We start from the raw sequence: 13,945 nt of genomic DNA, 5'->3' as shown, positions 1-13,945 counted from the left end.
AAACTATTTTATTTGCCAAATACTTTGGAAACTAGTCATATTAATATTTTCTGATTGTTACTTTTTAAAGTATTTTTTAATTTCTGTTAACCGAGTCGAGCTCCTTTCTGGCTGAAGACCTGGTATACAAAGTTTTATTTTAGTTTAGTTTAACATAACAAGAATGAACCTAAGCTAGGGCACGTGGAATATGATCTCGTCTCTTACATTAACTGCTAACACTCACTGTAGTACTTCCATTATGCCAAAGAGAGTGCCTTTCATAAAATGTTCTTTTTAATCAAATCTGTGTCATCCAAAACAATAGGTGCTTGCCACCTTGTGATCAGGCTTGCCTATCTTTCTGAGGCTGTCTCAGGTGAGCTGTTACCATTCTGTACTTATGTGTGTGTCTTTGACTGTTTACTTGTCTAACACTGAAGCCCTGATTCTGTATAGGATGGCCGGGAGGGGTGTCCTATACAGAATCGGACCTATACTAACCCCGATTCTGTAACCGGCGTCCATGTTACAGATGCCGGTTAGAGAATCGGGTTAGAGTAGACGCAGTCGCTACACTTATCGCGGCAAGGGATCTCCCTGCCACGATAAGTATAACGGCCACCTGTCCGATCACCGGCAGGAGGGTGCTGAACCCCTCCTCCTGGAAGGCTGCCCCCCCGACACTCCCGATCGCCGGCAGGAGGGTGCCCAACCCCTCCTGCCAGAACGCCCCCCGAAATTCCCAATCAGCAGCAGGAGGGTGCCCAACCCCTCCTGCCAGAACGCCGCCCCCTCAAAACTCCCGATCGATGGCAGGAGGGTGCCCAATCCCTCCTGCCAGAAAGTTGCACCCCCTCTGAACCCCCCATGCTAATGACCCCCCCGCGCTACCATCCCCCTATCATCCCCCCCCCAATTAACCTCTAAAGTATTGGCCGGATGGACGGGTCTTGCTGCCCCTTCCTGGCCCATCCCCTCTAAGTCTAAGGCCTGATTGGCCTAGGCTCTAGAAGCCTGGACCAATCAGGCCATAGGCACAGCGGGTCCACCCATCCCCTACTAACCCTAAGGCCTGATTGGCCCAGGCGCCTAGAGCACCATGATTTGAGCCTGCCGCAGGGAAGATGGAAGGGATCCCCACTGAATGTGATGACTGAAGAAATGTACTAATGGTCCTGCAATGTTGAGGCAGAAGAGCTTATAGCCATCTGTTCTCAGTCCTATAGCCATCTGTTCCAGGTGCCTTAGAGAGTGGGCTTTGTTGAATTGCCAACATCAATTCCTCCTCACGAAGGGGAACACTGAGTTGACGTTGAGCTGCTACATCTAGGCGAGGGAGAACCAGGCTTGAAAGATAGGTGTAGCCATTAAGACCTGAACGGTCGCTCAGCCGAGAATAAATTGGTATAATAGTTCTGAAACAGTTTACATAGTTCCTTATTTGTTCGAATCATCACCCCTTAGGGAGTGCGAAGTTGATGTATAATGCGATCCCTGTTTATCCCTTGCCAATCTACCTAATAATTGTCCGGACTAATTGCCCTGTCTATAAAGCTGATATTGATAATATTTCATAGATTTCACAGCCCTCTGGTGAAGAAATTCATTAAGCTGAAGCTGCACTGTTAGCAGTTGGGTTTTATAGGCCCCACTAGGAGCCCATGCATAGTCTCCGACCACCACCAGTTGCCCTTCCAGCCGAAGGATGGCCACATACTGTGCACATTTCTTATGAGCAGAGTAGGCAATGACATCAGCCCGCAATACCACTTTAGCTGTTTCCCAAAATAAGGTGGGGTCATCTACATGTTAGGCATTAAAGGAGAACTATTGCTGCCATTTCTCATGTACATAGATATTAAAGTTAGGGTCAGTATATAAATCCAAGGGAAACCGCCACTGAAAAGAAACAGCGGAATCCTCAGAGATCTCAATTGAGAGCCAAATAAAAACATGGTCTGAAATTTCTGTAGGGCCAATTACAGCATTACGAACCTGGGAGAAAAGAGTATCTGAACAAAACAAATAAGCTATACAAGAGTCAGTATTGTGGGCCCTAGAATAATGGGTGTAATCCCTATCCAAGGGAAGTAGGACCCTCACACGACCAGCAGATGCAATGTGTCACAAAATAGTGTAATTCCCCTGGTCCCATCTAAGATCCCAGAGGCCTTGGACACAGATCTATCCACCGCCGAATCAGCCACTTTATTAAAATCCCCCAGCCCCCACCCCCACACACACACTATATAGGGCACTGTGGAGTATTGGAGTAAGATACACCATATACCTTGAAAAAATTTCTCATCATAAGTATTAGGTGCATAAATTACAAAGTATTATCTCAACCCCATTAATGTGCACTGGAGCTATAACATATCTGCCCTTCTAGTCTATATGAGTACTAAGTTTTTCGACCTGCAAACCTTTACGGAATAGTATAATGACTCCTGCCTTTTTAGATACTGAAGGGGCATCGATGTAATCTCCAACCCACCAGGTCTAACTTGCCATGCACTAACATAGTTAGATGAGTTTCCTGAAGTAGAGCAATAGAAGCCCAATGCCTGTTCAGGCTGCGCAGAATTTTAGACCGCTTCACCAGGTAGGAAGTGCCACCCACATTCCAGGAAAACACCTTAAATTGAGGACTTAAAGAATAAAGCACATATACCAGCTATTAAAAAAGAGATATCGGTAGTACCAGCAGGGACGATCCCAAACACCAGTCTCCACCCTCGGGAATCCAGGCCAGAAATAAAAGTCGAAATGAAATCTTCGCCATTGCTAAGAGGGAGCACAGAGGAGCAAACACTTTCTGATAAGAACATAAGAACATAAGAAGCGCCATCTCCGGATCAGACCTTCGGTCCATCAAGTCCGGCGATCCGCACACGCGGAGGCCCTGACAGGTATACACCTGGCTTATTTTATAGCTACACCACCAAAAAGTATTCCAATAGATGCTCACTACTATGGAGAAGTATAGTCTAGAGATAAGACAATGTAGTTATTTGGAGAAAAGACCTCAGTTTCCTCATCAAGAGGTCTCTATGTCTGCCGTACACAACTTAAAGCAGCATAGGAGAAAACATCCCGGGTCAGAAAAACTCCACTACATACTACTAGTAAAGCAATTATTAATTAGGATCAAAAAAACTAGTAGTAAAGAAAAAAACTTATCTCTTAACGTCACAATTCTTCAGGTGAGACAAGAATCCGGTTAGATAATATAAAATTGTCACATTAATCTTCATCCATTAAGACTCCCAGAACTGAAGATCAAATAAGCATGTAAGTATAATTCCATTCATCTTAGAGTTATTGAAAAAGAAGGAATAACATCTCGTTACTTACATGTAACATAAACTACCGCTCTACAGATTCTATGAAGCAGAATGGCGGCTCGGCGTTGTGGGCAGGGTTTAAAAAGAAGGCAAAAACTCAGGTTTAACCAATCATAATAAAGGAGGCGGAGCAAGTTCAAAAAAAGGTGCGCCATTCAATTTTGGCATTTAACCCTGCGGGAATGATAGATTTTAATCTAAACACCCATTTTTGTTCCCGCTGTCGTAACAAAAATGGGTGTTTAGATTAAAATCTATCATTCCCGCAGGGTTAAATGCCAAAATTGAATGGCGCGCCTTTTTTTGAACTTGCTCCGCCTCCTTTATTATGATTGGTTTAACCTGAGTTTTTGCCTTCTTTTTAAACCCTGCCCACAACGCCGAGCCGCCATTCTGCTTCATAGAATCTGTAGAGCGGTAGTTTATGTTACATGTAAGTAACGAGATGTTATTCCTTCTTTTTCAATAACTCTAAGATGAATGGAATTATACTTACATGCTTATTTGATCTTCAGTTCTGGGAGTCTTAATGGATGAAGATTAATGTGACAATTTTATATTATCTAACCGGATTCTTGTCTCACCTGAAGAATTGTGACGTTAAGAGATAAGTTTTTTTCTTTACTACTAGTTTTTTTGATCCTAATTAATAATTGCTTTACTAGTAGTATGTAGTGGAGTTTTTCTGACCCGGGATGTTTTCTCCTATGCTGCTTTAAGTTGTGTACGGCAGACATAGAGACCTCTTGATGAGGAAACTGAGGTCTTTTCTCCAAATAACTACATTGTCTTATCTCTAGACTATACTTCTCCATAGTAGTGAGCATCTATTGGAATACTTTTTGGTGGTGTGTCTTATTAGTATTCCACTTGCTATACATTTATTTTATAGCTAACCATATCTTTATATGCCTCTCTCAAGGAGATATGCATCTAGTTTGCTTTTGAAGCCTAGGACTGTCGATTCCGCAATAATCTCCCCTGGGAGAGTATTCCAGATGTCAACCACTCTCTGTGTGAAGCAGAACTTCCTGATATTAGTCCTGAACTTGTCCCCCCTTAGCTTCATTTCATGTCCTCTTGTCCGTGTCAAATTGGACAATGTAAATAATCTCTGCTCTATTTTGTCGATTCCTTTCAGTATTTTGAAGGTCTCGATCATATCCCCACGCAGTCTCCTCTTCTCAAGGGAGAACAATCCCAGTGTTTTAAGTCGATCCTCATATTCCAGTTTCTCCATACCCTTCACCAGTTTAGTCGCTCGTCTCTGCACCCTCTCCAGCAGTTTTATATCCTTCTTTAGGTAGGGAGACCAATGTTGGACGCAGTATTCCAAGTGGGGTCTGACCATTGCCCTATAAAGCGGCATTATAACTTTCTCCGATCTACTCGAGATTCCTTTCTTTATCAAGCCCAACATTCTATTTGCCTTCTTTGCCGCTGCCGCGCATTGTGCCGACGGCTTCAGGGTCCTATCTATCAGTACACCCAGATCCCTTTCTTGTTCACTTTTTCCCAGATGATGCAAGGTAACCTTAGAAGAGTAGTCCTGGAAACAAAGCACCTTCTTGGATTGATATTCCAATGTGTCTCCCGAATGCAACGCTTGTAAAATCAGCTCTTTATGGGCATAGTTGAGTAGACAGAAGATGACAGCATGCAGTTGCTGATTCTCGTCTTTCTTAACATCCGGCCAATGAGCTCTCTCAATGCATAATGAGCCCAAGTCTTTTGAAAGAACCAGTGATTGCATGAGCCAGGTCATTAGAAAGGATCGGAGGTCCTGATCTGGGAAAGTTTCTGCGAGACCTATTAATCTGAAATTACTGCGGCAGCTCCGATTTTCTAGTTCGTTTGCTTTTTCCTCTATTTGAGAGCAGAGCTTGCTGAGCCATTGATGTTCCGTTTGCAGGCTCTCTGTAGTGTGTTCAATGGCATCAATATGCTGAGCAAAGCTGGAAACATCTCTGCTGAGCTCCATTACTTGCTCCCCTGCTTCATTTAATTTATCCAAGACCGGCTGTAGTTTACAGTCCAGTGATGTCTCCAATACTGAGGAAATCTCAGCCATGATCTCTGCCATCCAAACCACTCTCGCCATGGGAGAGGAGGGCTCAGGGCTGTCTGCCATCTTAGTTTCACCGCCTCTCATCTGGTCCCGATCTTTTTTTAGCGTTTTCGTAGCCATGCTCACCAGGTAAGTATGGGAATGCCTGAGATGTTAAGGGATCAAAGGAGGTATTTTGCCCTTGATGCAATGCCGATTTTAGGGTCATAGAGGAAGGAAAAGAGAGGAGCCAAGCTAACTAACAGCCACTATGGCATCATGTTACCCCCTTCAGCTATAAATTTTTATACACAGACCATGGAAGCCATCTATTCACTTACCTGTGGCTGCTTATATAGTATTATTCTATTTCATTTTTAAATTCAGAAGATCATTTAATTTTGCTTTTGAATTCAGTCACTGTCTTAACTAGGATTCAGTTTTATGAAATAGCCCATTCCCTATCTGTGCTGGGGAGTCACAGATTGTACACATATGGCCATTTGGCTACCACAAGGGAGGGAGGGGACTTATCACAACAGAAAGTTATTTTACTCCCTTAGAATGGAAATGGTCTACACTGTCTAAAGGCATGTCACAGATGTGCTCCCAAGATTCCCCGGCTCCTGCTATAAAGTGTACATGATGACTCAACTTGGCATCCATGACAGATTCTAGGGTCAGATAAGTAGAGGATGGCTACTAGGTGTCCCTGCACCATCCATGGCTCACACCTCCTTACTAGAAATTCTCGCTGCTTTCTCCTACTTCCCACGACATTCCCTGATGTACCAGTATACTATCTGCCCACCACAGTTCCCAATATGTCTCGCAGTACATAGCTGTCCTCTTTGTTCCTAGAGTGTTAGAAGCTACTCACAAAGGAGATGACTCAAGACCTCCATAGTAGCACCCCAAACAGATGCAGAAGAACAGTAAAACAGGGCCCACCACCAAAACAGGGCTGTAAGAGAGAGGACCTTTTCAAACTCCACTTCTGCTGACTGAATAGATCAGGGAAATCTACTCTATTATCTTGCAAGGTGTGTGACATTTTCCTGGTATGCTCTATGCTTCAAAGCCCAGTTCTAAGGCAACTTCTTCTGGAAAGTAGTGAGGTAAAACAGACAGACACCAAGGAAGATAGAGAACCACAGTCCATCCCCACCAGCTAGGTCTGGCAGCAGTCGCATATCCAGAAGGCAATTGCTGGGTGGGCTCTGGGGTGGAATGGGTAGGTACTCACATTTCATCTTTGCCCCTACTCCTCGCCCTACCTCTTCTCTCTCCTCAATTCATGTAAACAATTGGATAGAGGAAATTCTCAAACCTTGCTAACTGAAAACATTCTCTGTGAAACCTTGAGCCTTCTAAAAGCTATGGCAGTTGGTAGCCATGATTCCAGACACTGACACTGGTTGCATATAATCTTTTCTCATGCTGGAAGCACAGTTACCAACTGCCACAGTATTCAGAAGGCCCAGGGGTTTTGTGGAGAATATCTTAGATTGGCAGGGCAAAATTAATTCTTCGGAGGACCCTTAGCACCCATGTGCACTGGGCCTCCTGGAACTGCCACTCCATGATTCTACCCCCTCTTAGTCTTGCCCCCACTCCTGTCCCCTCTTAGTCCTGCCCCCTCCCCAACCTCTGCTCCATAAGTCCCCCTTCCTGCGAGAATGTACCTCTGGGTCTGGCTCCAGAAGTTCAAGTAGCACCTTCTCCTTCCTTCTTCATTATTCAGTACAGGCAAACTCACAGTCTTCAAAAGGCCATGGGCAGCAGCTCCTACACGTTGTCCATGGCTTACCTGGAAGTCTTCCCTCTGACGCAAAATCCCAGAGTCAGAGGAAAGACTTCATTGTCAGCCACGGGCAGCATGTAGGAATCACTGCCCATGGCCTTTTGAAGACTTTCAACTGCACTGAATAATGAAGCAGGCAGGAGAAGGCAGTACTTAGATGTCTGGAGCCAGGCTTGGAGGCAGGTACACTGACATCATCAGAGCAGGCAGTGTTCCAGGCCCCCCTGAGCTCTTCAGGCACAAGGCACGTGTCTACTTTGCCTATCCTTTAATCCTGCCCTAGTTGGCAGGGCTTAGGAATTTCTGCCCTGTGAGTTTGCCTGTACTGAATAATGAAGGAAGGAGAAGGTGCTACTTGGACTTCTGGAGCCAGACCCAGAGGTACACTCTCGCAGGAAGGGTGACTTGTGGAGCAGAGGTGGCGAGGGGGCAGGACTAAGAGGAGGCAGGAGTGGGGGTAAGGCCATGGAGAGGCAGTTCCAGGGGGCCCAGTACACATGGGTGCCTAGGGCCTTCTTAAGAATTAATTTTGCCCTGCCAACCGAAGATATTCTCCACAAAATTCCTGGGAGGGGGGTGTCACAGCAAGAGGGTGGGGTTTTTCTTTTTTTAACAAGAAATTTATGAGGGTGCTGGCCTGATTCAATGCTAGCATCTGAATAGTGAAGTGGCAAGATTTATGAGCTTTTGAGCTGTCTTAAATCTGGCCGCTTTGCTATACAAGTACTGGCATTGAATATGCCAGCACCCGCATAACCTGGGGCTCCTTCACAGCACCGCCTTTTCTGGCTCACCTTTTACTTGGATGGTCAGAGAGGATATTCAGCAGCACTCTCCAGTTAAGTGCTGCTGAATATCCCTACTTAGGTGGTGGAATGCAATTTAAGTGGGCAGGACAGCTTGCTGCCCGCTTAAATTGCTCTGAATATCAGCCCCATTAGGTTTAAGAATTACATTCAGGCAAAAAAAGAATACATATAATTCAACATGCCACCATACAAAGGAGATCCAATAACAAACAGCTGCCATATTTTTGCCCCATGTATCGCCAGATTTTTTACCATTTTGACAAAAAGAATGTTCCTTCTTCATCAGAACAAATCAGTGAGAAAACAAAAAAAGCATGTTTATCATTATTTTGGTGTCTTCCTCAATTCTTACCTGTGACCCTTTCTTGCTTCCTGGTAGATTAATAATAAGAGTCTTCCCTCGGATCCCACATACAGGCCTGTGAAAGAGAAAACAAGTTGAGATGAATACAAACAAGCTTGCATTCTGTAATTGTTTCCAAATTAAACAAGTAGAAAACAATGACCATCACAAGTTGAAATAATGAAACCTGGCCTGTATCCTATGCAAAAACATAAGAGAAATATTTTATTTGGTTTGGACTTAATTATTAGGATTCACTGTAGGCATATGGCAGACAAAATGACTATATCTTTTTTTTTTTTTTTAACTTTATTTTTATTGAATTTAACATACTTACAAGTATAACTATTTGGTTTAGAAATACAGAATCATGTTCCAAAAGAAAAACATCATTGAATATTACAATATTTAAAATAAATATACTTAAATATAAATATAAATATACTTAAATATAAAATAAATATATTTAAAATAAATTAACTCTTCCTTAGACCTCAAATTAGGAGGAGGAAAAAGAAAACAAAGATATTATAGGGAGTAATATTACAATAATATAACAAAAAAAAGTAAAGGCTTAAACGCTACAACCCAGCAATTCCTTTAAGCTACACTCCCTCCACTAGATAAACCTTTGAGATCTAAAAAGGAACGTAGATGATCTGGTGTAAAATACACATATTTCAGACCTTTAAACTTAGTAACACATTTGCATGGATAAGCTAGCAAAAAAGTAGCACCTAGCTTCCATGACTATATCTTTAGAGCAGAGTTTTCATTATTTTCAATTGTCTTGTCATTTCATTGCTAAAACACAAGATGCTCACCTTGGCCCTGCAGTCATCACAGATCTCGGGGTCAAATCGATGGATTAAAGCTTTCTGCAACAATTCTAAACTATCTTTTATTATTTTTTTTTTTAATGCAAGTTGGCTGCTGGAGTGAACATATTTCTCAGCTTTTGCAGTGATTTTGATTTATATTTGACTTAACCGTAGCGTGGATTTTAGCGCCAGCAGAGGTGGTAACAGCTCCAACGCTTAATTCTATGAGCATCGGAGCTGTTACCGCTGTGACCAGTGCTAAAAACACTAACACGGTTTTGTAAAAGGGGGGGGGGGAGGGCAGCTAGATAAGTTTTCTGCTTGCTTATTTTTTCTTATGTTTTCACTTTTGAGATTTCTTATGACTGCACTGATTTTAATTTTCTTTGCAAGTGGGGTTGGCAATATGGACTGTTTACATCATATTTATTGAGTGGACCCATCTTAAGATACTATACAATACTTCATATACTGTATTTTTCGCTCCGTAAAACGCAACTCTTCCATTATTTTTCCAACAACCGAAGTGAGGCTCACCGGCCTGTAGTTTCCTGCTTCATCCTTGTGACCACCTTTGTGAATAGGGACCATCCGCTCTCCTCCAATCCCCAGGAACCACTCCCGCCTCCAGAGATTTGTTGAACAAGTCTTTAATAGGACTTGCCAGAACCTCTCTGAGCTCCCTCAGTATCCTGGGATAGATCCTGTCTGGTCCCATCACTTGTCCACCTTCAGTTTTTTCAAGTTGCTCATAAATACTCTCCTCCGTGAACGGCGCAGAATCTACTCCATTTTCCCATGTAACTTTGCCAGACAATCTCGGTCCTTCTCCAGGATTTTTTTCTGTGAACACAGAACACAAGTATTTGTTAAGCACATTTGCTTTTTCCTCATCACTCTCCATATATCGGTTCCCAGTATCTTTTAGTTTAGCAATTTCATTTTTTATCTTCTGCCTTTCACTAATATATCTGAAAAAATTTTTGTTTCCCTTTTTTACATTTTTAGCCATTTGTTCTTCCGCCTGTGCTTTCGCCAGACATATCTCTCTCTTGGCTTCTTTCAGTTTCACCTTGTAGTCCTTTCTGCACTCCTCTTCTTGGGGTTTTTTATATTTCATGAACGCCAACTCTTTTGCCTTTATTTTCTCCGCCACTAGTTTGGAGAACCATATCAGCTTCCTTTTTCTCTTGTTTTTATTTATTTTCTTCACATAAAGGTCTGTAGCCATTTTTATCGCTCCTTTCAGCTTAGACCACTGTCTTTCCACTTCTCTTATGTCCTCCCATCCTAACAGCTCTTTCTTCAGGTACTCTCCCATTTCATTAAAGTCCGTACGTTTGAAATCTAGGACTTTAAGTAACATGCGGCCGTTCTCCACTTTAGCCGTTATATCAAACCAAACCATTTGATTGATACTTCCCAAGTGAGCACTCACTTGAACATTAGAGATACTCTCTCCATTTGTGAGGACCAGATCCAATATCGCTTTTTCCCTTGTGGGTTCTGTCACCATTTGTCTGAGCAGAGCCTTTTGAAAGGAATCCACAATTTCCCTACTTCTTTCCGATTACGCAGACGGAACATTCCAGTCCACATCCGGCAGGTTGAAATCTCCCAACAGCAGCACCTCCTCTTTCCTTCCAAACTTTTAGATATCCACAATCAGATCCTTATCAATTTGCTGCGATTGAGTCAGAGGTCTGTAGACTACACCCACGTAGATAGAAGTTCCATCTTCTCTTTTCAGAGCTATCCATATCGCTTTTTCCTCTCACCAGGTCTCTTGCATTTAGGTCGCTTGGATATTGATCTTTACATAGAGAGCTACTCCTCCACCTTTTTGACCATCTCTGTCCTTCCTAAAAAGATTATATCCCGGTATGTTTGCATCCCATCCATGTGATTATGTTTGCTTCCCATCCATGTGATTAACTGAACCATGTCTCTGTGATAGTGACAATATCTAGATCTGCCTCTAACATAAAGGCTTGCAGATCATGAACTTTGTTGCTTAGACTGCGAGCATTTGTGGTCATCGCTATTTTTCAGCAGTAATCTCCTTTTTCGTATAGATTTTTGTTTCGTTTCACTTTCTGTTGCAATGCTAAGAAATGAGTTTATGTTGCAATCTTTACTACTATCACATCTTTTCTTTTATCGGGGGTGGTCTCTATAATTGTCCTTCATACATACACCACCCCCCCACCTTCTAGTTTATATGCCTAGAAACATATTGTCTAAATTTCTCTGCAAGATTTATTTTTCCTGCTGTAGTAATTTGTAGCCCATCAGTGCAATCAGATACAAAATTATTCAGAGTAGTGAAGACACAAGGGGATTGCGACGATCTGCAACATGACATAATCAGGCTCGAGGAATGGGCATCAACATGGCAGATGAGGTTCAACATGGATTAAGTGACTTGTCCAGGGTCACAAGGATCAGCGTGGGTTTGAACCCACAATCTCAGGATGCTGAGGCTGTAGCTTTAACCACTGCGCCACACTCTCCCCTTGTCCTTTTCTGCCCACATCTCACAGGTGGTCTCCACCTCCTTCTATTACCTATGCCAACTACGAAGGATCAAACTTTACCTCTCCAAACCCGACCTAGCCCAGCTCATCTAAGCTTATGTACTCTCTAGAATGGACTATTGCAACTCCCTATTTAATGGCAAAAGATCTCAAACACCTCCGAGTCCAAAACGCAGCAATCCGCTTCCTATATGGCCTCAACCACTGCGACCCCACCACACCGGCTCTCCACCAGGAACACTAGCTACATGTCAAAAAATGCTGCATATTCAAGGCCCTGGTGATAGCCCACAAGTGATTCCACAACATAACACCCACCTACATTATATCCAAGCTACCCCAGTACATCCCCAACCACTCACTCTGCTCTGAAGCAGAGAGGCAATTATGCATCCCCCTAGGAAGGTCCCTCCAGATGGAAATAGCTTGTAAGAGCTCATACAGCCACTTTACAAACATAAGCAATGCCTCTGCTGGGTCAGACCTGAGGTCCATCGTGCCCAGCAGTCTGCTCACGTGGCGGTTCAACAAGTCCAGGACCTGTGCAGTAATCCTCTATCTATACCCCTCTATCCCCTTTTCCAGCAGGAAATTGTCCAATCCTTTCTTGAACCCCAGTACCGTACTCTGCCCTATTACGCTCTCTGGAAGCGCATTCCAGGTGTCCACCACACGTTGGGTAAAGAAGAACTACCTAGCATTCGTTTTGAATCTGTCTCCTTTCAACTTTTCTGAATGCCCTCTTGTTCTTTTATTATTCGAAAGTTTGAAGAATCTGTCCCTCTCTACTCTCTCTATACCCTTCATGATCTTATAAGTCTCTATCATATCCCCTCTAAGTCTTCTTTCTCCAGGGAAAAAAGACCCAGTTTCTCCAATCTCTCAGCATATGAAAGGTTTTCCATCCCCTTTATCTAACGCATCGCTCTCCTCTGAACCCTCTCGAGTGACGCCATGTCCTTCTTAAGGTGCGGCGACCAATATTGGACACAGTACTCCAGATGCGGATGCACCATCGCCCGATAAAATGGCAGGATAACTTCTTTCATTCTGGTTGCAATACCCTTCTTGATTATGCCTAGCATTCTGTTTGCCTTCTTAGCGGCTGCTGCTCACTGTGCCGTCTGTTTCATTGTCATGTTCACCATTACCCCCCCAAGTCCCTTTCTTGGGTACTCTCATTTAATAACATCCCTCCCATTGTATAGTTGTACCTCGGGTTTCTGTTTCCCACATGTAATACTTTACATTTCTCAACGTTGAACTTCATCTGCCATCTCGTCGCCCATTCCCCTAGTTTGTTCAAGTCCCTTTGCAATTCTTTGCAGTCCTCTTTAGTCCGAGCTCCACTAAATAGTTTGGTGTCGTCTGCAAATTTTATTATTTCGCACTTCATCTCTGTTTCTAGATCATTTATGAATATATTACATAGCAGTGGACCGAGTACCAAGCCCTCCTCCAGTCCGAGTAGTGGCTCTTCACTCCTACCTTCCGTTTCCTACCCGCCAACCAGTTTCTGATCCATCTATGTACGTCTCCTTCCACCCCATGGTTCTTCAGTTTCCGGAGTAGGCGTTCATGGGGCACCTTGTCAAACGCTTTTTGGAAATCTAGATATATGATGTCTATGGGGTCTCCTTTGTCCATCCGTTTGTTAATTCCTTCGAAGAAGTACAATAAGTTCGTTAGGCAAGATCTCCCCTTGCAGAAGCCATGTTGGCTGGTTATCAGAAGTTCGTTTCTTTCAAAATGTTCATCGATGTTTTCTTTTATCAGTGCTTCTGCCATTTTCCCCGGAAATGAGGTCAGACTCACTGGTCTGTAGTTTCCCGGGTCACCTCTTGATCCCTTTTTAAAGATGGGCGTAACGTTGGCTATCTTCCAGTCCTCCGGGATCATGCCTGTTTTCAGGGATAGATTGCAAATTTGCTGCAGTAGTTCCGCTATCTCCTCCTTTAATTCCTTCAGAACCCTTGGATGGATTCTGTCCAGACCCAGGGATTTGTCAGTTTTTAGTTTTTCTATCTTCCTGCGTACATCTTCAAGGCTCACTTCCATGGATGTTAATTTTTCTGCTTGATTTCCATTGAAGAATTGCTCAGGTTCCGGTATGTTGGATGTGTCTTCGTTTGTGAATACAGATGAAAAGAATATGTTAAGTCTTTCTGCCACTTCTTTCTCCTCCTTCACCACTCCCTTCCTGTCTCCGTCGTCCAGCGGTCCCACCTCCTCCCTAGCCGGTTGGTTCCCTTTAA

The 13,945-nt window shown here is 43.3% G+C and overlaps 1 protein-coding gene across 13 annotated transcripts in view; it reads right to left on the bottom strand.

The window, feature by feature from the left end:
• Window positions 1-13,945, bottom strand: part of GPHN (gephyrin) — a 798,948-nt gene that overhangs the window by 395,934 nt on the left and 389,069 nt on the right. For all 13 annotated transcript variants that reach the window (XM_033950742.1, XM_033950736.1, XM_033950737.1 and 10 more), the window contains one exon: window positions 8,342-8,408. In XM_033950742.1, coding sequence (XP_033806633.1) covers window positions 8,342-8,408 — 67 coding nt within the window. The remainder of the gene's footprint in view (window positions 1-8,341; window positions 8,409-13,945) is intronic.

This window comes from Geotrypetes seraphini, chromosome 7, assembly GCF_902459505.1.
Source record: "Geotrypetes seraphini chromosome 7, aGeoSer1.1, whole genome shotgun sequence".
In the NCBI taxonomy this organism is placed as follows: Eukaryota; Metazoa; Chordata; class Amphibia; order Gymnophiona; family Dermophiidae; genus Geotrypetes; species Geotrypetes seraphini.
The sequence above is the reverse complement of the archived record's forward strand: the minus strand, read 5'-3'. Positions and strand labels throughout refer to the sequence as shown.